At 39.4% G+C, this 26,504-nt stretch overlaps 1 protein-coding gene across 2 annotated transcripts in view; it reads left to right on the forward strand.

Annotated features, from left to right (window-relative positions):
• ADGRL4 (adhesion G protein-coupled receptor L4) overlaps positions 1-26,504 on the forward strand; it is a 75,960-nt gene that overhangs the window by 20,098 nt on the left and 29,358 nt on the right. The window contains exons 3-5 of one of the 2 annotated variants that reach the window (XM_065657120.1): positions 19,214-19,366; positions 25,568-25,723; positions 26,240-26,310. In XM_065657120.1, coding sequence (XP_065513192.1) covers positions 19,214-19,366; positions 25,568-25,723; positions 26,240-26,310 — 380 coding nt within the window. The remainder of the gene's footprint in view (positions 1-19,213; positions 19,367-25,567; positions 25,724-26,239; positions 26,311-26,504) is intronic. The other variant, XM_065657121.1, reaches the window with a different exon arrangement.

The raw sequence follows: 26,504 nt of genomic DNA on the forward strand, positions 1-26,504 counted from the left end.
AGATACTGCCACTTCCACCCTGGAAACTAACCGCCAGTGCAGTACATACCCTGCTCAAACTACTCACTTAGGAAAGTATGGGTAATAATGTAATGAGGTCTTTCCTTATACAACTATGCAAAAACAAAAGAAAAAAAAAAAAGAAAAAAAATGTTTAAAACAGATATGACAGCTTTAAAGATTTTGTACCACCTTCCTCTTCTGGAATTAAAGAATGTTTAAAGCTGACAAACTTGAGGTATGTCATAATGGCTATATGATCCCAGGATCCAACCTATACTTCAAGATTGCACCGATTAGAATAATGCTCTCATGAATAAAATAATGCAGGCTAAAGTGTTGTTTATGATTTCTTTTCTCAGCAGATTAGCTATGTACATCTTGTAACATAGGCTGGCTCTGTGGAATATCAAGCATGGCAAGAGACCTGTTATAAAATGTATTACATTATCCAGCCAAAGCAATATCAGAAATGTCCCAGAGTCTACACTATCTCAATGTTGATCTAAAATCATATATTCATATTACCTTTTTATGTCTAGTAAAGCAATGAGATGGAGCCTTTCTTTTGCCAAAGTTGTATTATCCCATTTCTCTGAGTTAGGTAAACTGTAATGTGTCTGCTTTCACAGATGGGTAAACTTAGCATAAAGAGAGGGAAGCCATTGTTTTCAGTCAAGAATGCCTAAATGGAAGCACTTTCATCTATATTGGCCATCTATAGTGGTAGTGGCTCTGAAAATGAGCCTCTTTCCATTCCTTTATATGACAGATTATTTTACTTTAAACAATTCTTGGAAAAAATGCATTAGGCATCCCTAGGGCAGGAACCTGAAATCAAGACTCCTGCATGAAGAGGCTACCTGCCCAGCTGGAGAGATGTGCTCATGGGCTCGGGCTGATTGAATGGCTTTTGCCAACGGGAGCAGCTTCAGTAGGAGAGACGGGGCGCGTTTCGGCTCAGGGACTGACTGCCTGCAGCTGGGTGATTAGGGTGCGTTTCAGGACCAGAGGAGAGCAGGTTTGTTTAGGACTGTCTTTAAACTCCTGCATGCTAAAACACTGCTGATGAGGAGGACATTGCCTCTATCTCCTTCTCTTTCTCCTTTTTCTCTCCTTGTGTTTGAATAAAAGTGGTTGCAACTGCATTGAGCACAGCGCAAGTTCCCATAGGCGTGTTAGGCATAGTATGTTTATAGGATCCCATCGCTTGGCAAAGTGTTCCTAGGGAAATTGAGGCATTGCTAAAAAAAAAGAAACTGGGCCGCTTATTGCTGGCAGGGTCAAGGCAGTCCCGAGCATACCAAGGAGCACAATCCAGGCATTTGTTGAAGTCCAGCTTTTGGTGCCGAAATCCTCCTGTCAAGTTGTGACTAGAGAAGTAAATAGCCACAGAGCAAGGAATTGTAATGCACCAGTCAGTAGCCAGTCTTTTCCAGCTGGCATTTTGATAGATGTTGTATAAATTATAGGCATATAAATTACAACTTATAGCATTGGACCTGCTGGGGGTTTTAGCCAGCATGTATGGCATAGCCAACATACTGTTTCTATCATTTTAATAACCTTTATAGAGCAGGTGGCTGGTGCAGTTAATGCTGCTGCCATTTTTCTTTCTTTGTGTGATTTGCTGTGATGACAGTTCTGTTGTTTCATTTTGAGTATTTAAGGCTATTAGGAAGCACTTTTAGGCAATCATCTAGTATAGGTAATTTCAAGCATGCCTAAAGCATACAGGGAGTCACCCCTTTTCATGCTGCATATTTCTAAATAAGTATATGACATTTTCTGTGTTAATGTGTGGAAAAACTATGGACAAGATCACCAGCTGTGATAAACTGCCTAGCTTAATTTAGTTAGATGGAGTTATGCCCTTATGTTCCAGATGGGGATCAAGCCCAACATCTTACAATTGCAAAGATTTCAAAGATGTGAAACATTTCTAAGATCATTGAAATATATATTTTGCATTTCAAAGATAAAATACAGAAACCAATATGTCATCAAACCATTTAATTTTCTTCCAAGTTTGAGAGTAAATTGACAAGAGATCAGCAATTGGCAGGAGAACAAATGAAGCATATTGAAAGAGCCAATTTGCTAGTATCGAGGGAGGCAGATGTGTCAGTTTTACATCTGCTCAAGCAAAGTCCTTGTTGCTGGGGGTTTTTTTTCCCTCCTCCTTTTAAAAAATATTTCATTATCTAAAGGTTTAGTTATTAGATAATTGAATAATCCTTTATAAGTGACCACGGAGCACTCTGTTCATTGAAGAGCCTCTTTCATCACCATGCTGTGATTCTGGCATTTGCGGTTCATTTGTGGAAGTTTCTGAATTTTTTTTCCCAGAACTCGTCACACCTGACACACACCAGATTTCAATTGCAGCTGAGTAGTTTCCTGGGCCCCAATACTCCAGATGCCAATTTACTACCTCTTTCTTGAACTAGCTATTAAAAGGGAAGGAAGTGGAAACAGCACTGAGATTTCCGCTGGCAGTCTGCTGCACCATATAGGCAGACATCATGGCAATGTGTAGCAGAAGGGAAAAAAAGCAGGCAAGGGTAAGCACTTCCATGTTTTTAAATGCAGATAGCAAGGTGGGACTCCTACATAGTTACTTTCTCTGAGAAGTAGGTAGGTAGGCAGGCAGGCATGAGCTAAGTCTGTCAGTAGGTGTTAGAGCGGTAAGTCTGAAGCATGGCAGTAGCTTTTGTTTGAAGGAACGTGTACAGATAATGTAATTCTCTGCCCTTGACTTTCCCAGTAACTACTTGCTAGTCTCTATTCTCCTCATTGTTAGTTTATTATCTGTCAGATTCCTGTGAGGAGAATTTTAAAAAGGTATCAACAAAATGAGGTAGCATAATTATGTAATACTTAATATTTTATTAATTTACAAGAGGTCTAGTAAGTGCTATACCCAGGGTGTGTACGCAAAATTGGAAAACAAAATAATTTCTTGAGAGAAGTGGTACGGCTGATGGGTTTGCAGAAGTTTGTTGCCAAGTTATGTATTTGTGAATCAGATCTCGTGTATGCATGTACCCTGCAAACCTAGAAATGTGAAAATATGTGATTTTCTTTTATTTAAAATAGATGTTTTCTGTTGCTAGGAATTCGATACTTGGGTTTTGTTCTCTCTTGTATAACCTTTGAGTATTAAAGTTGTTAATGTGACTACAGGAGTTCAAGCTTTAAGTAAACAAATACCAAATATTGTTAAAAGTATTCATTTTGCATACCGAAGATGTTTCTAAAGCACTGAGCACTGTAGCCTTGAGATGCCCGTTGATGCTTAAAAATAACAAGTGATTCTACTCAAGATAGACTATCACAACCCTCTTTTTTGGCCGCAATGTTTATCTTGAATTTGTGCTAGGCAATTTTTTCCACAGGAGAAGAAAACTTGATTTAGGGAAGGGCTTGGTCTGTTTCAGAGAGATGCATTATTCAATTCAGCTGGAGCACCTCTCCTCTGTGTCTCCAGACCATCTCCAGTGCTCAGAAATGGGAACAACAGCACAGAGCTTAGAAACGAGTATGTGCACTGCATAATTTCTCTGCAATATCAAAAGGGTATTCAAGGTTAAATCTCCAAATCACTAGAATCCCGTGACAGAATTTACTTTTTAGCTCTGCTTGTTAGTGGGTAAACAAGGTACATTTCTAACTATGCAACTTATTCTTGCGCTATCCTTCACTCAAAGTAAAAATATTCTGGAGAGCAGTGCTTGAAAGGAAGCTTCAGTTTGTTTCATTTCTTAGGATTAATTATTTGGTTTATGCTTACCCTAACAAGACCAAGGTGCCAAACAAGTTCATATTTCTCCTGAAGCACATGTGACCTTTAGGAGTTGGGATCTGTTTTGCTTAAATCAAAACAGACAAGGTAGAAGAAAGGATTTTGTAGATAGGGATCTGAGACAAAGGCAGGTTAAGTGATTCCCCAGATGTCCACCCACAGTCTATATCGAAGTCAATAAATGAAAATGAAACCTGTAAGTCTCCCAAGGTCACTTCTCCAAGGGTGCATCCAGCTCATAATCTCCAGTGTGGAGGTGGCCTAAGGAGCATGGGTGGAGGTCAAAAACTAGGAAAGGAAACTCCTGTGTAAAGGAAGGAGCAGGATCTGCCTTCCAGGAGAAGAAGGAGCAACACAGAGCTGGAAAATTGTGGTAGAACTTATCTTTTGTGTCTGCGAAGTGAGGAGAGGGTGTCATTATGTCAGGGTTGCTGGATTTGGCACCAATCAAAATGCCTTTTGACTCTCTTGAGGCATATTGTGTGTCTAGAACTATGAAGGTCAACAGAGATGCCTGTATTTGCCAGAGCAGTTTACTTTGCTCTTTTTTATCTGGGGCAACCTCTTGTTGAGTAGCCACAACAGATGAGCTTTCCTGCTGCGCTGATGAATTCTAACTGTGCTATTCTTATTATTATCCGAACATCCCTCAACAGAAATAGGTGTGCTAGAGCACTGCTGACATAAAAGATGGGGACAAATTTGTCATGCAGTCCACTGGAGAGTCCACAGCCCTTCCCCATGGTTAGTATAGATGGGAAGTATTCAGGAGCAGCTGGCAAGTGTTGAATTATTAAATTGTGTCTACAGCACTTGATATAATTATTGCGCAAGTGGTAGTACAGTGAGATAAGCCTGGTGTCGACAAGAAGACTTTCCCACCTTTGGAGTTTAGTTAACAGGCTTGCTGTTTTCAAATTCAAGAAAAGTCCACTCTGTCAAGGATTTAAATAGAAAATAAATGGGTTTGCATATTGCTCTGCATGACAGATTTTTTTGTTAGCCTTCGAAGTCTGCATGATCTAACCAAGCATGTGGAAGTAAGATATATATTTGAGTGTTGTAATAGTTGTAGTTATTGTGGAGAAGTGTTAAATATAAGCAGTTACCCCAAATGTTATTTTAATCCACTAAATATTCTGTGGACTGATAATACTTTATGTGGAGGCAGGAGAACAAGGATAGCTGAAATAATTTTTGGGTGACTTCTCCATTGGCTGTCCATTCAGTGGCAATTCACTCTTCAGTGATCTTGTCTTCATCAAGGAAACAAATTTATACAAGACAGATGACTCCATAATTATGCCTTGACTAGATATAACTGCGGCAGAATTTGCTCTTCCCATCTCTTTCTGATGAAGTGCAATTAGTACACCCCTTGCCTCTTTCTGCAAGTTGTTTGTAGGCAGTGTTATTGTGGAGGAACATAAGCTGCCACCACAGCCATTCTTTAAACATGCAGTTGAAAACGACAGCTCTGCTGTGGTGACAGAAAACATCAAAGCAACAAAACACACTATTTTATCTGATGGGGGTAGCAATATCTCAGCTAATAAAATGGCTGTCATCCCTGCCCATTGTATAGATAAGGAAGCTGAGGACGTTTGGGTGCTCTTTGTTGGTATGCCAAGTTGCAATTATCCTATGACAGAGCCCTTCTGGACTATGATTGATGAAACAGTTTGAGGGGGGAAGCGCTTCAGTAAGTGAATTTCGTTGGATTTGATGATGGCATTGCTTGCATAATGGTTGACAAAAACAAAAACATCTTAAGCAGAACTAGGAAAACGTGACCTCACTTAATCTGCCTGGAATATCCTTGCCACATTCATGTATTTGTATTGTATGCTGGATGTAAACAAGTCTAATTCTGAAGTTCTTGCATTGACCTTTTCTGGCATTGAGATCAAAGTACTGTCTGCAATAAAGATGAGAAGACTTAAAAGACTTCAGCGGCCTGTCAGAGTAGGGCACGTTTAAACATAAAATAACACAACAGTGCAGCCTTTGGCTAAAACAGGCACCAAATGAAGTTCTAAAGAAATTTGTTGCTCCTCAAGAAACCTGTTGTTATCTTGCAGTTTAATAGCCTAAAACTGGACCTCCTTAGGAAACAATTTTTCCCTCTTTCTTGGCTTTAACTCACAGAGTGGCTCTGCCAATTGCCTCTAACAGATGTAACATGGATGTCACCAGTTAAGAGAAAAGCAATGCCCTTTCTTTGCTTAGATCCCTGAGTGGATTTGAGGACTTATAAAGCCCTCCTCTGAACAATAGTCAGCCCTCTGTGAAATGTCAGCCTTTCTAAAGTGTGGCAGTACCCTTTTTGCAACAGTGCGTGTTGCTGTCTCATCCCCAACATGCTCTTTTTCCTGGCTCTAGATGTCACCTATCCCAGATCTCTCAGTAGGTCTATGGAGGAGATCATTGAGATTGACTTTACGGAGCCTGATCTGGGGCCAAGGCAGCTGGAGTAAGAATTTAAACTCTAACCCAGTATTTTTACATTTAACAGCTTGACCATTTGAAAATAAATGTCTTTTAAACACTTCTTTTCTCTGTACATAGGCTGTATTTAGATTTGGGATGTAAACCTACTCCACTTGACTCAATAAACAAAATAAATGTTTATTGCTTGCTATAATAAAAAGTTTGCAACAAATCTGAGCACAGAGAATCTTTCCCAACAAACTATTCTGGGATCTTCAGTATCTTGACTGAGCTGGGACTTCTGGAGCAAAACTGAGGATATCCTATAGAACTGCCTGTGCTGGTACATCCAGAGATGGGTGCAGAGGACAAAAGGCAATGACTTTTTTAATGAACAAAACATTTGATACATGATGTAACAGTTTTCCTGGATTAAAAATAAACAGTCTTTACTGTTGTGGGTTTTGTTCTGGTTTTTTGCTAAACCAGTTTCTTGTCCAAGACTTCCAAAAAAGTTTGCAGGGCTTCTCTGCATATCTAATAACTGGCCCAATTTTCAGGGATACTTAACATGCTGTAGAAATGTACTCAATGCTTCTGCAAGTTCAGTCTGGTTTATAATCAAGATGTTTATCTTGATTATGTTTGCTTGAACTTAGGTTTAGGCATTTATTTTGAGAAGTTTATTTCAATAAATGAAGGGAAGCCATGTTGTAGTTGTTGTTATTTGCACAGGAAACAAGTTTTTAGCATTTCTAACTGAGGACTTTGCAGAGGAGTAATACTTAGAAAAATACTAGTGGGAGGTTTCTGCAGTGCCTCCGTCTCTGACAGATCCCCAGCACGGCACTCTGTGGAAATCTGTCATGTTTTACATGCCTTTATTCAGTACCTTATGACAATTCTCCTTTTTTGTGGCTTCTACCTTCTTAGTATGTAAATTATACCATTCACTTTAATCATCGGCAACAGTGTTTTCTAACTGGGACTTGGTCTCCAAGCGTCTGCTGGGCTGACACAGTGCAGTACTGGATAAACCAAGTCAAACAGCTGCCAGCAGTGTGGCTGTGTACTGTGGCGCCATGTCCAGGCTAATGGGGACTGTGTTTAAAGGGCTAATTAGCCTGCCCAGAGAGCAGCACTAACACAGCACCTCTGCCTGCGGTGGGACCAGCCTCTGGGCTCTGCGCAGCCCTCCAGCATGGTGAACAGACATACCTCTGGTTGCTGAAAAATACGCAGTGTTTATACAACACATCTATGCCCTCCCACCTGTCATCACTCCCAAGCATAAAATGCATATAATAACACTTTACGTGGCAGGTTGTATTAGGGTAGGCCAACTTGAAAGTGTTTTCAGTTCTGACTTGTGCCATGTTTCAACATTATTCCCTGTTATAAGTATGATTTCTGTCTGAACTGTAGATATGTTTTTAATGGAACTTTTATGTTTTTGCCTACTAAGTGTGTTTAATATCTTTGGAATAATAAAATCCTTAGGCCCTGTATCTAAGAATAAACACCCTTACTAGAAAATGACAAAGTTATGTAGATGACAGTGATTATGAATAAACAGAGTATTTCAACCTAGTATGTGATAAGTGTTGTAGAGCAGAGTCGTTGGTGTAGTCAGCAAGGGAAAAACCACTTTAAATTAGGATGCTATATACTGCCTCCATATTCAAAATTCATTAAGCGACCTGACTGGATTAACTTATTCTGCCATTTGACATGGAGCTAAAGTTTTCCAGGTTGTATGCCTTAGCTCTTTCTGGACCTTTCTTTCTATGAACACCATTTGGCATGAGGAGATCACAGGCTCCATCACTCCAAAGCTGTAGGGTTCAGGAGAGTGAGATGAAAGAGGAAATCTGGCCTTTATAGCAGTCTGTTTTTTGCATGAGGTTGCTCCAGAAAAGAAGGCTACATACTTCTCAAGTAAATTCTGCTACGATTATATTCGGCTATTATATGGGAAAATTACTGTGATCACCCAAAAATCTGCAATCCTTCAACTGAGCCTGAGCAGCACTATGGACCTAACTTCTCTTGAGTTTTATAACCTCTGATTCCACTGGCATCATTATATTTAGCTTTAATTCACGTCAGAAGAAAAGGGGGGGACACCAAACCCTATATGTTTTTATAGTGACTTTTGTTATCAGAAATTAACAGCTGGAGTCAGTCTCTGAAAATATCTCTGTCAATAGTTAAGACATTTTCACCGCAGAGTTAAATACTTACAGCATTGACAGTGGCTGGAAATACTTCAGTGGTTATTGTTCAAGTCATTACTCTAGCTGAAGTAATGCTGGCATGTTTTCCCTCTGGGTAGAATTCCTCAGTCTAATTGTCTCCTCCTTGCCAGACCATATTTAATATCTTCAGGTTTAGAGACTGGATGTTTTCCAGTAATTAATGGCTTTTCTCAGTTATAGATTGAAATTATTTCCTTTTGTTGAATTAGTCTATTATCCAGTAGTGAAGCTATTGAATTCCAGAGCATTTCAATGGGATAACTTACAAATAGAGCTAATATAAAATACACACTGTCACCAAGCCACATGAAAGCTATGTGGGCCACTCTACAAGATGCTTAGTTCACATGTAATTTTTGACAAGAATGAAACAGTATCAACTTTAAAGAAAAAAAAAACACAAAAAAACCACAAAAACCAAAAACAAACAAACAAACAACAAAAACAAACAAACAAAAAACCCCAAAACAAAACACCTATTCTTTGCTGTTGGTGTTATCTCCTTCTAATGACCTAACCTTTACATTAACTTAGAGTAATATAGGTCCATGCATCTCATAGACTAGCATCAGGTCACCTCATCTAACCTACTGAATAGTACTAGCAATCAAATTTCATCAAGCTACTCTTGTCTTGAGTACTGTAACTTGGGTTTGATAAAAGTACATTGTGAACTCGATGTCTCTGCCCAGACTAGACTCCTTAAAGTACTTTGTCCACTCAGAGCATAATTAGCCTGTGGTTTCAGAAATCAATGAATACTGTTCCACAATGGAAAAAAATAGTTTCTCCTGTAGTCACTGTTTTATGGCTGTCCATGTTATTTGAGCTATTACTTCTCTCACAGCAATTTTACCACATCTTTATTGTATTCTGCTTTTCAAATCCAAAATGGAACATAATACAGATCTAAAACCTAAAAGCAATAAATGTTTTTAATACTGTTTTGGATATGGTACAGCAAATTATTTTTCAAAGGACAAAATTTATTGAAGATAATGTAGTACAGTGATACCTGCACCTTGTAATGTACCACCTATTTTTAAGCAGCAGATTCAAAAGCATGAGAGAGATTTCTAGTTAAACACTGATGAGTCCGACTGTCCTTTCTACATATGGATCTGTCCTTATTATCCAAGTGAAGACTTCCTACTAAAGCTCTTAAATCGTATTAACATCATGATTTAGCAAAAAAAAACCCTTTTTGGTAGAGTTCAGTTTTTCTTTTCCCTTCTAAAAGTGCTGCTAAAGTGATAAACTCTGTCAGTTTCCATTCGTCTCCCCAGGGCCAAGAAGGTAGCCTGGAAATGTGAGATGTAAGAATTCATGTTCATCCTGACTTCCAGGCTTGTGTTTCACTTGCTGTTAGATGGGGCATTGTTGAAGAAGCCAGGGAGATCAAGACCTCTGAGTGATGGCCCATGTGTGACTGGTCATAGCAGACATCCATCTAGTAGTTGTTGGGGATTAGATATGGATGAAGTAATCCTGATATGGTATACTGCCTTTCTTTAGATGCATTTAACATTTGTTGGATGCAGTTCAGATGGATCCCAAGATTTGGTACATGGTAGAGTGCAATCTCTTTGCAGCTGCTAGGGAACTATTTCCTCTATGACACGGCAGTTTAAAGTTTCTGCTGTAATATGCAAGAGAAAGTTTGGATTTAGACAAATACCAGAATGTGCCATACTGAGTTTATGTAATTTGCTTCAGAGAATTCTGCAAAAAGAGTTTTCAGAAATGAGTGTTGGAAATAACAAGAACCAGTTGCATTAGGAATCGAACAACAACTTTGAGTCTTGTTTTCCTGAATGCTATTATATGGTGGCTTTTGGAGTATTGGGGAGAATATGTGAGCACAGCAGAAATAAATCATGGCATTTATGTATATAAACTGAAGAAAGGGTTAAACAATGTAATCAAAATTTCAGCCTCACATTCCAATATATCTACTTTCATGGTGCCAATTCTATGTAAGCATTATGGTAAGTGGAAAATGCAATGGGAAGTCTGCAAGACATTACAGGTGGTTTGGTTTTGTGGTGTTTGCTTTTTTTTTTTGGTGGGGGGGAGGGTGTTGTTGTTTGGTGCGGGTTTTTTGTTTGTTTTTGGTTTTTTTTTTGGTTGGTTGCTTGTTGTTCTGTTTTTTTACATAAAATACAGTTCTATCAGCAGTGCTGAAACAGAACTTCCACTTGGGCTGCCCATTCAGTTCTGCAGGGGGCATAGTTATCCACTGGCAAATCCCTCTCAGCAAGGGACCGCTGTGTTGCTCGCTTTCCTTTAAGCAAAAATATTCTCTGATTCTCCATATGCCATTTTACTTTTCAGTTAAAAGATGAGTTTTAGTGAAAATAAGCAAGTTAGCAGAAAAAAGTGAAAGCTGGATTGGGAATGATGTAATTCAATAACAGGGAAGTTTCTAAAAGCCTTCTGCTGGTAGCACTGGGAAAAATGTTGACACCTACACACTGCTGGCAGTTCGAAAGCATATTCCCATTCAGCTGCACTTCACCTTGGTTTAGTTCTGTGTTTTTCAAGGAGGAAAACCAAGAAACTGACAATGTGTCTCAATTACATTCTGCCTAATCCTCAAGTAGTAACCTTGACATAAGATGCCTGCCAGGATGTTGAGATTGGGTCTTGGTAATCAGATCTGTGTGGAGTGAGGAAAGGAAGAGTAATGTCGTCTTCATTCCTGACTTCTGCTCTTGGCAGATTTTGCCCCTTTGCTTCTGTAAAAGCAAAGATGCAGGTTAATGGGAGCCACTCTTTGGACTTCAGTGAGTTTGAGGTCGGGCTCTGTTATGAAAACAGATTTTTCATACACTTAAACTAAACATGAAAATGTTGTTCTGTTCACGCAGAAGTAAATGCAAAAACAAACCTGCTGTTTCAGAGCCTGCCACAAGAAGGAGTGATGGAGTGGAACAGGTGAGGGAAAGCCTTCTTCAGAATTAGAGATGTTGTTTCCACATGGTATTCAAGACCCCAGGACTTAGTCCTGTGTGATTAAGTCCATATACTGACAGAGAACAGCGTTATTTCTTATCAGAGCCTTTGCTGCATGCTTGTAGCAAATTCGATCACGCTCATCAGAGAACGCTTTATGTTCCTCTGCCTCATTCAAGCTGTGTTGTCTCTCACGCCCTTTTTCACATCTTGCTTACTCATACCATGATGGCACCACAGTGGTTTTCATATGTAAGCTGTAAAGTGCAGATGTGTTTCCTGACTGCACTTTCTAAATAAACGTCTTTCAGTTTTGTTTAGAAATTTGGGAAGGTGTTCCCTGAAAGCTTTCTTCCCCCTTAATCAAACTGTTTGCTGAGTTGTTTTCCTTCTGTCTTATCTCTTGCTTGGGACCAAACTGTTTAGATTTGAATGGTGACGTCTCACTCATTCACATCCCCTCAGATGGGAGCCTGGGGTGGTTTGAGTTCACGGTGTGGCTAGCCAGGACCTGTGTGTGACTTGTGCTGAAAATGGGCTAATTGTTTTACCCTCTCCTATTCAGTGTCTATAATCTAGTTTTCCAGAGAATTCATCCAGTTGTTACTCCTTACCTCCCAAGCCAATCTGAGAACTCCAGGAGACCATCTTCATCCTGGATTTTTTCCATTTTCCTGTCTCTGACATTACTCTGCTACAGTCTCTCTCCATTTTTAGCTTTGCATTTTAACAGCTCATCAGGCCAGGTGCTCAGCTGGTGAATTAATGCCAGGTTGCTGTGAAGAAGGCAGAGGGGGAGCCTGCAGTGCTCCAGGTGCAGGGAGGTCACGGTCTGCTTCCCTGCAGAGTGAGTGGCAGCTCCGGGTCCCTTGTGCCTGCGCTGCAATGTGGGTCGTGCTCTTCACCCGCACCTGTGACAGGTGCCCTGAGACCCTGCTCACCACATCAGCGGGGGATGCTTGACCAGCTCCGAGCTTTGCCTGTAATAGAAAGGGTGAATCTTCACAGCAGTTACAGGTCTTTCCTTTATGGTCTGGTCAGGGAAGGGGTATCAGACAGACAATAAGTAACTTATTTGAGGTTTGGAACCCAAACTGAAGCTCCCCACTTGCAGCTGTACAGCTCTGAGTCTTTTTTGCTGAGTATCCACAGGTCAGTGGAGCTTTAAGATCTCCTCTGGGGCATGTTGCTACTGTCTGTGGTGAACCTAGACTCCTGCTCCCCAGAGAAGGTAATGCTGGGGAAAAGATGAGACAGGGCCACTCAACAGCTTTTTATTTCCCCCCTTTTCCTCTGTTTCAGTAATCTGAGCACCCTGTTCTCCTTTTCATTTTCAAATTCCTACAGATACTTGTCTGGGTAAATGGTTTGTTTCCAGCCAAGGACTAGCCTTTTAAAGATTCCATCCCCTCCTCACCTCCCCTCCTTATTCTTCACATATGAGTGATCAGAAATTATAGATTTTCTTTCTTTGATACTTCACAAGTGTTGAAAAGGCAAGTTGTTCTGTGTGGCTGAACAAATAACAGTTTCATCACTGGCACTTACCCAATAATAAATGTTTTTCATCTTTAATTTGTAATGTCTGAAAATACCAGCACAAGATGAGGAAAGCAGTTTAGATAATATATTAACCTCTCTGAACCTTGTCCGTTCTCTGAAACTCAACCTAAGTGTGTTTTGAATATGTAGGAACATGTTCTTTTAGATTGTTCTGCCCTGTTCCTTAAACTGGGACTAAGGGAATTTTTTGTTGTGAGGCACTTCAGTGCAGCTAGACACGAAAGAACTGCTGATCCGAAATCAGCTTTGTGTATACACATAGCCTGTGAAGGATGTGAGAGAAAATATTTGTTTGCTGAACAAGGGCTTTTTGGAGTCAAGCTATCTGCAAAGCCACAAAGTTCAAACCATTTAAACGCTCCTGGCAAGCTATAACAACATCCTGAGAAGGCGTTGTGAAAAGCTTGTGCAAGGAGGTAGAGAGTTACAAAATTTGGCTAGACAGAGCTTGCAGTGGCAAGATTTCCTGTGCTGCAACTGCATGGTCCCTGGCCCTGGTGTAGGACAAAGATGAATCGGGCCCATTATGAAAGCAATTCATATTTAAATGAGATTTCCAGCCCAGTTCTGCAGTCTCAAGAGGTTTTTCTAAGCATCTGCTCTTTCATGCTGATTTAGACCAAACTCGAATGCTGAATCTTTGGAGAATCATAAACAAATTGTGTTAAATTACCATTAATGGAAACACATCACAAGGAAGGAAAGGCAAGGTTGTTAATGGTATCGCTGTTCTTAACTCAGGCTGTGATGGCTGTAGACACACAGTCCTGCAGCACAGAAGTAATGTATGTGAGATCACCCACTGTTCTGAGACCTCCAGACAAGCTAAACACAGCGGGGTGAGTAGCACTGGAATTTGTTTTACAGGAAGTCTTTCATTTCCTTGCTTTTGAGGGGTTAAGTGAGGCACTTCAAGTACTGTTCTCCCATGAGGGTTACAGTAGGGAAGGGTAGTTTTAGTTTCCCCCAGGGGCTGCATAGCAGTTTTGGCAGCAGAGGCTGCTGTCGAAAGAGAACAGCCGGATGCAATGAATCAATGTATTCCCCAGCCGCTCCAGCCACCTTCCCTTCTTACCCAGTGCTGTCCACTTTTCAGACTACTGCGTCTGACACTGGTCCCCAGCCCTGTGCTGCCACTGCTGTTCTGATTGGATGGGTATGCCCCAAAGGCCTCTAACCTTGGTTTCAAAAGGCCTGGACCGGGGCAAAAGTAATTGTTGATGGTTTAATTGCGGCTTTTTTTTTTTTTTTATGTCACCTGGGGAATGCATCAAATAGAATGTGAATATATTGCAGTATACAGTAATGGCCTCAGTATGAGCCTCTTATGGTCCTTAGGAACACTAGGCTTTCATTAAACCTGTGAAAATCACACCATCATGCCTATGCTTGTTCAGGATGGCTTTGGGAAAATTCAGGTTCTCAAACTCAAGCCCTGGTCAGGAGTTCCTGGTTCATTAAAATCCTTCCCTGGAATGTCAAAGTGTCAAAAGAGTTCCCCTGGAACAGCCAGCTTTCTGCTGCCCTGGGAAGCCTGTTGCCCTTCTGGGCAGCCTGGCTGGGCATCCAGGTCAGACCTCACAAAGCACCCTGGCCGTGGCACAGATTGCTCTCTGTGGAGAGCAAGACTGTGGCCACTGCCAAAGCAGCAGAGGAGCAAAAGCCTTGAGTGCTTTATCTGTAGCGAGGCCCCAGTAGACAGCCTTGAGAGACGTAGGTCTAACTGTCAGATTTTTATACAAGGCTTTGGGAACTCCAGCTTTTCTGCAGGCGACCAAGAGCACGAAAGTCCAGGGACCAAGAGCACGAAAGTCCAGGGACCAAGAGCATGAAAGTCCAGGGACCAAGAGCGCGAAAGTCCAGGGACCAAGAGCATGAAAGTCCAGGGACCAAGAGCACGAAAGTCCAGGGACCAAGAGCATGAAAGTCCAGGGACCAAGAGCACGAAAGTCCAGGGACCAAGAGCATGAAAGTCCAGGGACCAAGAGCATGAAAGTCCAGGGCTGAGCTCACAGGCTGTGCAGCTGCAGGGCAGGCTTTCCCTGTGGTGGGCTTGCAGGTTGGCAAGCTCCTTCAGCCGTGGACCTTCTCATCACAGGAGTCCTCCAGCTGGCTGCCACGAGTGACCAAACTCATTGGTCCAACATTGCTAGTTTTCCAGTCTTTCTGCTTACCAATTAATAAAGGTCCTCAGCCTTACTGATATCAATTTAATTCAGTGCCAGAGATCCCAGAATATATTCTATAATACAAAGTTACACTTCTACAAAAATCTCATTTTGCATGTGTTGGCAAAGACTGAACAGGCACAAATCACTCTGTTTAACCTGAGTGATTTCAACCTTGTGTGTTTGTTACTTGAAGGAAGAAACAGCTTACTTAAAAATTTACAAAAAGAAAAAGAAAAAACAGACAAACAAAAAACAGCAAAAAAACCAAACCCACAACTTCTATGTGATTGTGATTCAATATGACAAATTTCAATCCAAAAGTCATCATAACATCAAAAAGTCTATCATGGAGATGTGTTCAGTGCAATGGAATGCCTTCAAAGCTGTTTCGATAAATCTGCCACCGTAAGAGTTTCCCTTATGGCATTTTTTATGTAAAATACATAAACAGTATTACAAAAATTTTATATCTAAAATTGATAATTCAAAGTATTTTCTCACGGTTGTCACAATAATAACAAATTCTGTCATTTTGTAGCTGTAGTTGCCCCAGCATTTTCTTATTGTAGATTATAATTTTTAAACGATCCAATATTAAAACAGGATAAAAGACAGGGTAAAACTTTCCTCTATAATTTTTCCTAAAATCTTATCAGATTCCTCTACCTTTCAACTGCATCATGGCCCTAAAATCCACAAATCATTCTTCCTTTTTCTATTTCATATTTCAAAATTTCTGAAAGAACTGAATGTTCTTTATACAAAAAAAATTCTAATATAGCAGTGCTAGACAAAATTCATGCATATTTCACTTAACAATGAAAAAAATCTTTAAAGGAATGTGCATTCCTGCAATACTGCCTGTGGTGTTCAAGGAGTATCTGTGCCAGCAATGAATGCACATTAAATTAGGTAGCAACAATGCTGGTGGACTATACACTTGCTCTCATTTAAAAGTATTCTCTCAGTATGGACAGAAAATTTTCTAAAAAAAAAACCCAACCAAACAAACAAACAAAAAAACCCACCCCAGAACTTTTTTCCATCTAGAAATCCTACTTTTTGTTTCATGATGTCCTTTAAATCACAAATCCAATAATATTATAAATTATCTAAGATTTGGAAAATTACTTCAAGCCTCTGGGCTTCACGTTGAACTGCTGTCTGAAGAAAAAATTCAAATTATTTTTACAGAGAGCTAGAAGATATTTTTGCCATCATTGTTGATCTTGTAAAACATTTTATGTGAAATTGGACAGCTTATTCAAACACATCTAGTCAAACTGTATATTAAACTCCTTTTTTCCTGAAAACTTCCACACTTGCCTTTCTCATTAACCCAGTAGTTTTCCATAGCGAGCACCACCCTGGGCCTACTTACATCACTGATTTTTATGCCATTAATTTCAATGGAAGCAGGATGTGGTCCAGTAAATTATCCCTCAGCATGGTTTGCTCAGTATTACATTAGACCATGGGAATATTGAAAAGAAATCTCCTTATGAATTTAACTCTTTAAAATAGCCATTCTTGTGTTTGCAATGTAAGTTACTTCTATTCTTCTTTGATGTTCTAAAGGTTTCTCAAATTATTGAAAAGGTTCTCTCAATAGGCAAGCCTTCTAAGGCTATATAGTCATCATTAAACCCCTTGCAGACATCCTAAATATTGAGGAAAAACACCAGTAACCCAATAGAGTTAATTAGGCCTAATTGTAAAGAATTTATTCATGACCACTGCATGAGTCATTTTAACGTTGTTTATAAACTCTTTGGACTACTGGAAGAAAGGTATTAGTGCTGGATTTTGAGGACTACAGTTGAGCTGCTAGAAAATAAATACAAAAGGAAAGTTCTTGTGTGTAGCCTATATATTTTCTCTTGTCAGCTCTGTTATTCCTCTACTTTGAATGAAATCCTGCAGTGATCAGTCCTTCTACTTCTCATCTTCCATGAATACCATCCCACGAGCTTTCCAAGGTCAACACATTGTTTTCTAGTATCTATAATATTTTCCCAAGGCTAAGTTTACAGTAGTCCACTTGTTTTTGTCATGAAATGCCAGGATGCGGGAGCAAACTGGGATTACCGAAGAGCCAAACACACAGACACACACAAACGACACCTGAACAACTGGACCTTGCTACCATGATTTGTAAAGTGTTCTGGGGCCTGGTCTCTGCAATGCCAGTGCCAAACTGGATTTTTCGTATTCTCATGCTTAGCTTTTGAACTTGGATTAACACCACATTTTTTTCCTCCCTATCATAATTTACTTAAACTGGCTTGGTTTTACTTTGGCATTCTTTAAGTAATATCCAAGTCATACACCTTCTCTGCTGTATTCTCATGAATACCAGAGCTGTAGAATAAATATTGTTTACGTGTGTTGGCAAAGTGCTTTTATACTTGGATTCCTCATTAAATTACATTCAATTTTAGTTATAATGAGCATAATCTATTTGATACTGTTGACCCAAATTCCCCTGAGGAAAGCTGCAGTTCTGAATTGATATTTGCATCTCTGAGTCAACTGAGTAACATACAAAATCACGTCAGGCTTCAATTCTGAAAAATGTCCTTTTCCAGTGCTACTCTAGGGGTTGTGACTAATTTATAATGCAGAAATGTATTCCTGCAATCCTTTACAGCTCTTGGTGTAGTCTAAACTTGCCACTTCCCTAGCTTACATGACACTTTACTTATCTGTAACCTGTCTTTGTAAACGCCTTATGAGAACACTGACCATCAGGAAGCAGAAGCACTTTTCCAAAACTCATCCCTGGGTGTCTTTTCTGAAATCATATTTCTTTTGTCTGTCACCTTCCTTAATCGTGCCTCTTCTGCAATAAATTGTTATTTCTCTCCCTGTTAGAATTCTTTGCTGTCATTCATCATGTTATGAGTACCTTTTCCTTGAGAACAGGATCAAAATCCTACTAGTCTTCATGAAGCCTTTGACTCTTTTCCTTTCTTACAATGCAGAACCTAGAGAACTCTACTCAGAGTGTTGTCTTCTTTGGGACGGTTTCACTGATTTGTCTGTTTCAGAGTTTTGGGGTGTTTTGGTCCATTTGGATAGACAGAATTGTCAGTATTGTGAGTGTTACTCTCAGTTTCGTAAATAGAGTCTACAATAAGGAATCTTTTGAAATTTTTCTCGAGTTTCATATGAAAATTTAATAGACAAAAGGGACCTTCAAAGATTCTGGAGATGAAATAGTTTTACCGAGTCATTACAGAGGATCAACTATACAGTTCAAAGCATGCATTTTTTATTTCATTTGACCTTTGATCAAGCTAGCTGGATCCTCGTGCTCACAATGACACCACATGTAGAGGCTCTGCAGAGAGGAAGTAGTCTTAAAACCTGTGTATATAGTTCCTTTTTCATGTATCATTGGGGGCATGGGGTTAGCACTGTAAAAGAGAGCTCGTAATTTTGCAGGTGCAAAATTGATGACTTGCACAGCAACTGCAAAGAGGTAAACTTCATAAGTTTGTTGTCTGGGACTGCTGAGAAGTACCACAGAAGGTCTTCATAAACAGGCCAGAAAAAACCTGTCTAGTTTAGCCTTATTGATCCTGCTTTGGTATTAGAGAAGGAAATGGGTGATTTCTTGATACGTTTTAGAGCTCCGTTTTCTATGGTTCTTAATTCCCAGATGCATCTTCAGGGTGACTCTCTACCTGTAGATTTTTGGGTAGCAAGTAACATTATCAAATACAACCATGACAGAACATGTACTTGTCTCAATCCTTTATTCAAAGTGAATATCCAATTAAACCATTCACTTCAATATCCCACTGGTTTTCTCATTTGTTGACTCATGCAGAATGAGGGCAGAAGAGTGCTGCTGAACACCTGATTACATCTTTGGCAATGAGAAAACTATATAGACAAACACCAAGAGTGTCAGCTCAGCATTCAAAACTCAAATCAAATACCAGAGGCCAAATTAAGCTTTTACTTTACTGTTTTCTTCAGTCGACAAATGCAAATATATTTTTCCATTATTTATGTCTTGACAGACGATAATGAATGTGAAAATGCTACTCAGCCTTGTGGAGAGCACGCCAATTGCACAAACACAGTGGGAAGTTATTTCTGCATGTGTGCACCTGGCTTCAAATCCAGCAATGGTCAACAAACTTTTGTACCTAATGATGGAACCTCCTGTGTGGGTAAGTCATTAATGTCTGCCAGCTAGCTTTATGTTGTCACTTTTCTCTTATTGCTTTTGTTAATTACAGAAACCTAGCAAAATGCTTTCAGAATTGTGACATTTGGTATCTGGATATAAAATTCCCACAATTTGGACTGGTACAGACTTAATATTCCAGTTCAGGCCCACACTTCTCACTCGTAACACAGCAGCTGCCGTTGCTTTCAGAAACATTCCAATCTTGTCTCTGCTTACAATATTTTTTATCCACATGTCACAGTTTTAGATTATGAATATATAGTTAAGGTAACACAGAAATCCCCATTCCACCCAATTATGCCACTGGTTCACTGATGTGTGAGCAAGGTCATAATATTATTAAAACAAAGCAGAGTGAGAAAGTATTCTGCATTCAGGTTTCCTTGGACCGACAAAGTTCCCTTTAGGTTTGACCTACTATGCTCCAAATATCTTCTGTTTGGGGGCTTTGGTTGGGATATTTTGGTAATTTTTCAAGTCTGATCAAAAGCAATGAGCAAGATCGGTAGTTATCCTACCTCCTGTACCATTCACCAGCTTCTGTTTCTGTAGCAGCTGGATGGATCATATTCAAGATTACAGGGTAGGAAAAGTTCTCTGGAAAAATGTTATTTCTGAACAACTATGCAATCCTTTAGGATTTCCTTTGAATGGAAGAACTGTAACTATCCTCTTTTTTCAAACTCCTGGTAATTTTCTCTGTATGTTGCAACAGTCCTCAGGGAATGGGAAAATGAGAAATAAATCTATTGCCCTTTACACCTTTATGCTGACTGTGTCTCATTTTAGATATGTCTCCTGTGAGCTTGTGAGTGCTGACAACCTCTCTTCTTACAGCTCTTAATATCAGCAGAATGGCTGCATATTAAGCCAGAAAGTGATCTAATCAACATTTCTTGCCCATTGCTCACATCCATCTAAAAGAGCTCTGCTTTATCCAGCCGCTATGAATCGTTCTTAAATTAGCTGGGACCGAGACGGTTAGCACATTGAGCTGTAAATTTTCTCACAGTTTCTGGTCCAGGCTTTGATTTTTACATTATGACTTTTCCTCAGCTTCAGAAGTTTTGTCTTCAAAGTTATTTCTCTGACTGTTCTTGTCACTTTAGTTTTTACCATTAGCTTGCTAATTTCTTTTTTTTTTTTTTTCCCCTCTTTTCTTTCCTGGGCAGACTGATCTTTTTTTATCCTCTACTGGGGGTTAGTTTACCACTTTTCTTCTTCTTTTTGCAAATCCATATGGGAGGAGCTCAGAGCTTCAAAAACTCACACTGATATAAAAAATTACCTGTGGGCACCTTTTCTCATTAAACAAGTGTACCAATTACTTTACCAAGCAGCGAGTCCTAAAGACAACCTTTTGATCCACAATTAATTTTCTACTTTATCTGCCAGGGAAACCATAATATGTATTTTGTACCAAATAGGCCTGCTGCTACAGGTAGTAGGTATGACTTGCACAGAAGCAGCTGACAACGGTATATTCAGGGTGTACTATACACAGCTGAGGCAATTACTGTAGTTGTCGTAAATACAGTACAAGTTATCCAGTAGAAATCAGAAGACAGAGCTACCAAGTACTCATCCTACCCAAGTTTGTAGGGCCACAAAATATTTTCACATTCTGCAAAGTCTTACGTTTTCTTCTTAGTATATATATCATGTATGTGGCAGTAACTTCAAAAATACATAGATTGAATTTTGGAGGGTATGCTATTGTGCAACCTATTTGTTTATAGTCAGATGCCATCAAACATACCTGGGGTTCCCAGTGATTCAAACGTGGTACATCACTGTGTGTATGAGTCCATTTCAAAGCCCATGGGCACATACATGTGCATTCCTTCCCTCTTTGGATATCGTATTAAACTTCCAAATATAAAGTGATTATAACTCTCAAGGTAGTGGATCAAAAGAAAACTTGGGCCAACAGCTTTGGGAAATGCCAGTACACCTTTAATCTGACAAGAATGTTAAGTTTTGAGTTGAGGGTCAGCAGTACTTCATCCATGTTACTAGGCAGAATTAGCAAAGAGATGACAATGAAACATGCAGATAGAGGAGGAACTGGATGGTAGGGAGAGAGAAAAAAAGAGAAGGAGAAAGGAAATGGAGAATTAAAAAAGAGGGATGCAAACATGATAATTAGGAAGATGATATTTTTCTCCTGTTCTGAATGTGAGCTATTCAAATCTATTTACTGTGTAAAAGCCTTCACATTTTCTTGAATGTTCAACTGCAGATAAAAAGGTGAAATACAAACCTACTTTATTCACCCTGGTCAATAGGTAAAAACTTGAAAATGGCCCTCTTTAAGATGAAAGTGACATCCGTGCTATTCTGCCTTTTCCAGGAACATGCTGTTAGTTTTCTTCAAGTTTTTCCTAGCTTCTTCTGAGGGTACTGGGAAAACACCCGTTCTCCATCACATCCTTTTATGTGCCAGGGGAGTTGTTCAGTGGGTGGGATATGGCATTGTGCCACATTGCTAACTTTTCTTTTACATGTGCCATTCATAGGCTTTTTCATTTTTACTTTGTGTCTGCTGCTGCCTTCCACAGTATGGAAACATGGGGAGGGAACGTCTAGTCCTTTGCAACTGGACTTTTCAATCACTTGCAAGCTACTAATAAGCAGAAGGTATAATGTAGACATCAAGCTGTCTTGACTGACTGGTGAAGAATCAAAGAGATGTAGGTACAATCCGGTAATTGGCAAGACTGAACATAATAACTGTTCTCAGTACTTTTAATTTAATTGGAATTTGCTTGCCTGCTGCAGTAAATGAGGAGTGACGAAGCACAGAAATAAAATAAAAGGTTATAAATCTATTTTCACACCAGCCTAAGTGGTGTTGGTGATATTATTTTTCTGATCGGAGCTATTATAAAAGCTTCAAAGTTCAGCTCCAGGAGTTGTTTTGAATATTTATTAAAAGACCAGGGCCTTTTTGCAGAGCTGTGGCAAATGCTCTTCTGTTTAAAAAGCTGCTGTTCTTCAACCTTTTCTCAGGAATGTTGTCTGTGAAGACTGTTCACACAAGCCTTGGCAGCCCCGTCCTGCTCCTATAGTAGATCTAGGAGGACGGTTTGAGATCCTCACCCCAAAGCTCCAGTAAAATTGGATTGCAGAAAGCACTGAAAAGCTGTTGTCCATGTGTGGTCCAACAATTGCATATTTGGTTAAAAAGACATAACTACAAAATGTAAAGAAACAAAAACCTACAGCTACTGCACACAGTATTTCAAAGCAGGAATTTAAAAGCAGCATTCTTGCAACTCTCACAAATTGTTGGCAGCCCCTGACAATCTCATTGATTTAAAAGGGATACGAAGCTGATTAGTACCTTGCAAGATCAGGCCTATTGCCTTTTAATTTTGTCATCTAGGAGATTTTTCTTCTCTAGGAAACAGTCAATTAGATAGGCGTGAGATGGACTCATTCCATATGGACGACTTAACTGGAGAAAGTCTATTTGCATATACTCGACAGGGTGTCTCTATCAGACTTTAAATAGCCAACCTGTTACCAGATATGTGCCTTGGTACTTGAGTTTCTGCTGTTGTTTTGGATAATCCTGACTTCTCATTAAAATCTCCATTACACTTAATATCTGACATAATTACAAAAGGAAGGGTAATTTGTATGAATACCCAATAATGACAAATAAATGATTTATCAAACTACGTTCATGAAAAGCAAATTATCATAATAGTTTTGAAATACTTGCATCAGTAAATTACATGGAAACCTGATACTTAGCAATAGTACTCTGGAAGGTATTCAAATATTTATTTATTTATAAGTCATTGTAAGTTTTAGCAAAGCTTGCTCTCAATTGCTGCTATTTTAGCACTATGTTACATGCTGAATATCTTGTGAAGATGTACATGTCCTTCTCTATGTAGCTGACAAAGCCAAATAAATCTTTGGTATAAGACTGATGTGTGTTCTTGTTATACAAACTGGTATTGTCATGGTTTTCACCCTTGACACTTCAATTCATTCCAAGTTTCTCTGTCTTACACAGAGTCACACAACAGGGCACTGACAGGCACCCACTTGTTTCAAAAAGAGCTTTATAATTTACTGATGTTAGAGGTTATTTAAATGGCAAGAGTAAGAACATCAGCTTTATGTCTTTAAATGACAGCATTTAATTATGAGGTAGCCTGTGTGTAGCAGTATATTACGCTTCTTTCTCCTCTTTTCTTCACTTTTGCCAGATTCATTGCTGTATAGCATGGTTAGCTCCATTACTTTGAAGCTGCACGAGTATGGATAATGCAAAATTCCGCTCGTTAAATAGAAACATTTGCAGTTTGGGGCATTAAATATGGAAACAAACTATTGCCCTAATGCAGATAATTGTAATTTAACCTCGTACTTTAAACTTCAGTGTTTGTCCCAGCCCATTCAGACACACATCCCCCTTGGTTGCCCCCTCTGAAGAGCAGAGGTAGTTGTGTTGGGGAGGGCAGATGTGCTTCCAGACCCACCTCTCCTTCTTGCCGCTGGCATGCAGGTGTCTGAACAGCTTTTCAATGGGAGGTTCTGAACCATGGGCTTAAAAAGCAGGATTTCAGGTGCAAATCAGAGTCACTGCTTGGTGAGGAAAGTAGGGGTGGGTGAAAGTGAGGTGGGACCTCAACCATCTCCTTGAACCCTAGGAAGACCTCTCGGCTTGTGAACAGAAGGAACTGGGGAATGAGGCACAAAACAGCAAAAAGTGTGTGGATGCAGAAAGGCTCTCTTGCCATTAGTAATATTCTAGAAAGTTAACAAAAATGCTGTCCAAATAGGCAAATGGCCCCCAGGTATCCTTCAGACATCTTTCTGTATTCCCTAGATATATCCACAGACATGCAGTACATTTTTCTGTTCTTCCTCAATTTCTCTAGCAATCTTATTTCACATACATTATTGCTCATTTTTGTTACATTCCTTTTTGATAACCACCAACAATGCTCTATCAAAAGAAAAGCACACACACAAAAATGGTTCCTGTATGCTAACAGTGCATTTCCAGCCCCCTGTAACTCCTTTCTGCCTGTTTGTTCTTAAAACCCATCTGGCTGCACAATGGGCCCCTATCAATTCAGATCACTATTCTTCTCCACTAATTGGTTAATCTGTTCTCCTTTTTCACCAATTTCCCAAATTCAGTGTCATGCAAGTTCTTAACTTAGGTTGTCTTCCTCTCCATTCACCCCCTCTCTGCCTTTACTGTCCTTCTCTTCAGTTTTCAGCCTCTTCTCCTCTCGTGCTGTTCCTTTAAATCTGTTCTTCATTTCTCAACACGTTTCATCAGATATACCTGTCCCAAAGCTGTTCACCCTTTTCTCCTTTCCAGCACAGCATTTCGCAGTCCATTACTTCATTCTTCAGAATTATTTGGTATTGTTCCCAGTTTACTTTCTCTGTTGAGTTATTTGATCTCTATCCTCAGCCAACCAAATAATGCAAAATAATCTGTACTCCAGCCAGCGAGTTAGGACCCAGCTCTCCTAAATTGATCAATTCATGGATTCGCTTACCAGAATTCATCAGTTTAGCTCTTGGACTGTGCCCCACCCAGTTACTGAACCTGTCTTCCTAATGGCAAATTATTTACAAGCACAAAAGCCATTATAGGCAAATGTAATTTAAACGTGGATTAAAAAATAAAAAGACATGCCAAGCACTTTAAAGGGCACAGAGCTTAAATCTTAGATTAACGAGATGGATAGAGTGATCTTTTGTAGGATCTTTCTAAAGCCGTGACTTAAAAGAAAAGGCTGCAGTTTTCTCTTTTCTAACTGAATCGTAAGGCTGAGAAAATCTATTTAGTCTAATCTCTGGAAAATGGATTTCAGATGATTTGCATCATGCTGAGCATTTTGTTATGATAGAATTAATGTTTAAACTGGTGGTTTAAAACACGAACAATGCAGTATTATATAGTAATAAAAGTGGTGGTATAAAAAGATGATCAATTATGATTTATCCTTCTAATCCCTAAGCATTATAATTGGGAGGTGGTTTGCCCTTAAGATTGCCTTTATAGTTTTTGCCTTTCTTTTTTTTCCGTGAAATTTTGTTATGACACTGCTTGCAGTGTGCAGGGCTATTACCAACAAAGCAGCAAGGTGTTAGTCTGTAAATACTTAATAAAAAATTCAATTTCTCACAATATTTGCAGATGTAGATGAGTGCAGCACTGAAGGAACTGTTGCCTGTGGAGATCATGCAAAATGTGAAAACGTGGATGGAGGGTATAACTGCTCCTGTAAGGAAGGTTATCAACCATCCACAGGAAAATTGCAGTTTAAGCCAAATGATGGCACTTCCTGCCAAGGTACCTAATATTATAAAGGTTTATGTGTTATTATAGAGCTACATCTTCTGAGAAACCCACCAGTGCCTCTTTATCTTCAGTTAGATTAATCAGTGAGACAAGAAAAAGAGGCTCGGCAGTGGCATCTACATTTCCTGAGAATAGAATCATTTCATAAATGTATTTTTGCTAACCAGTGAGATGAAATCCATTTGAAATAATGGATACCTCCTCTGAGTTGTCAGACCTGTTCTCTCTGTAAATTTGAGCTGTGTCTTAACTTCACCTGTGGACGTCCCAAGAAAAGAGGCCAAACTCTCTACCTGAGTAAAGCAAAAGCTCAGAGTCTGAGTCCAATCCAGTGCTGTAAATTTGGCCAAGAAAAAGTCTTAGTAGTTGAAGTTTGATAATGCAGTGCTGTGTCTTATGTGCATAAATTCACAATGCTGGTGGTTTAGACAAGAGCTCTTACAATGAGTATATATTGAATATTGCTTAAACTGCAATATATAATTACTTTCTCTTTAATTTCTACAGAAAATCCGAAGGCCAAGTGTGAGTTATACAAAGACTGCATAACTGAACATATTAATAGAACTTTAGCTGGAGTAAGTAGCACTGATTTATAGATTAATTGCCAAATCCTTTAATTGTTTCTGTTTGAAACTGTTATTTCAGTTATAATAGTTCTTAAGGAGCTTTTAACAAATGCTTTAAGCATACAATTGAACTTAAGCATGTTTACAGAGGTCTCTCTAATAATTACAAATTATTTGAAATGGGTTGTATGTTGAAATCATGA

Source organism: Caloenas nicobarica, chromosome Z (assembly GCF_036013445.1).
Source record: "Caloenas nicobarica isolate bCalNic1 chromosome Z, bCalNic1.hap1, whole genome shotgun sequence".
NCBI classification, from domain to species: Eukaryota; Metazoa; Chordata; class Aves; order Columbiformes; family Columbidae; genus Caloenas; species Caloenas nicobarica.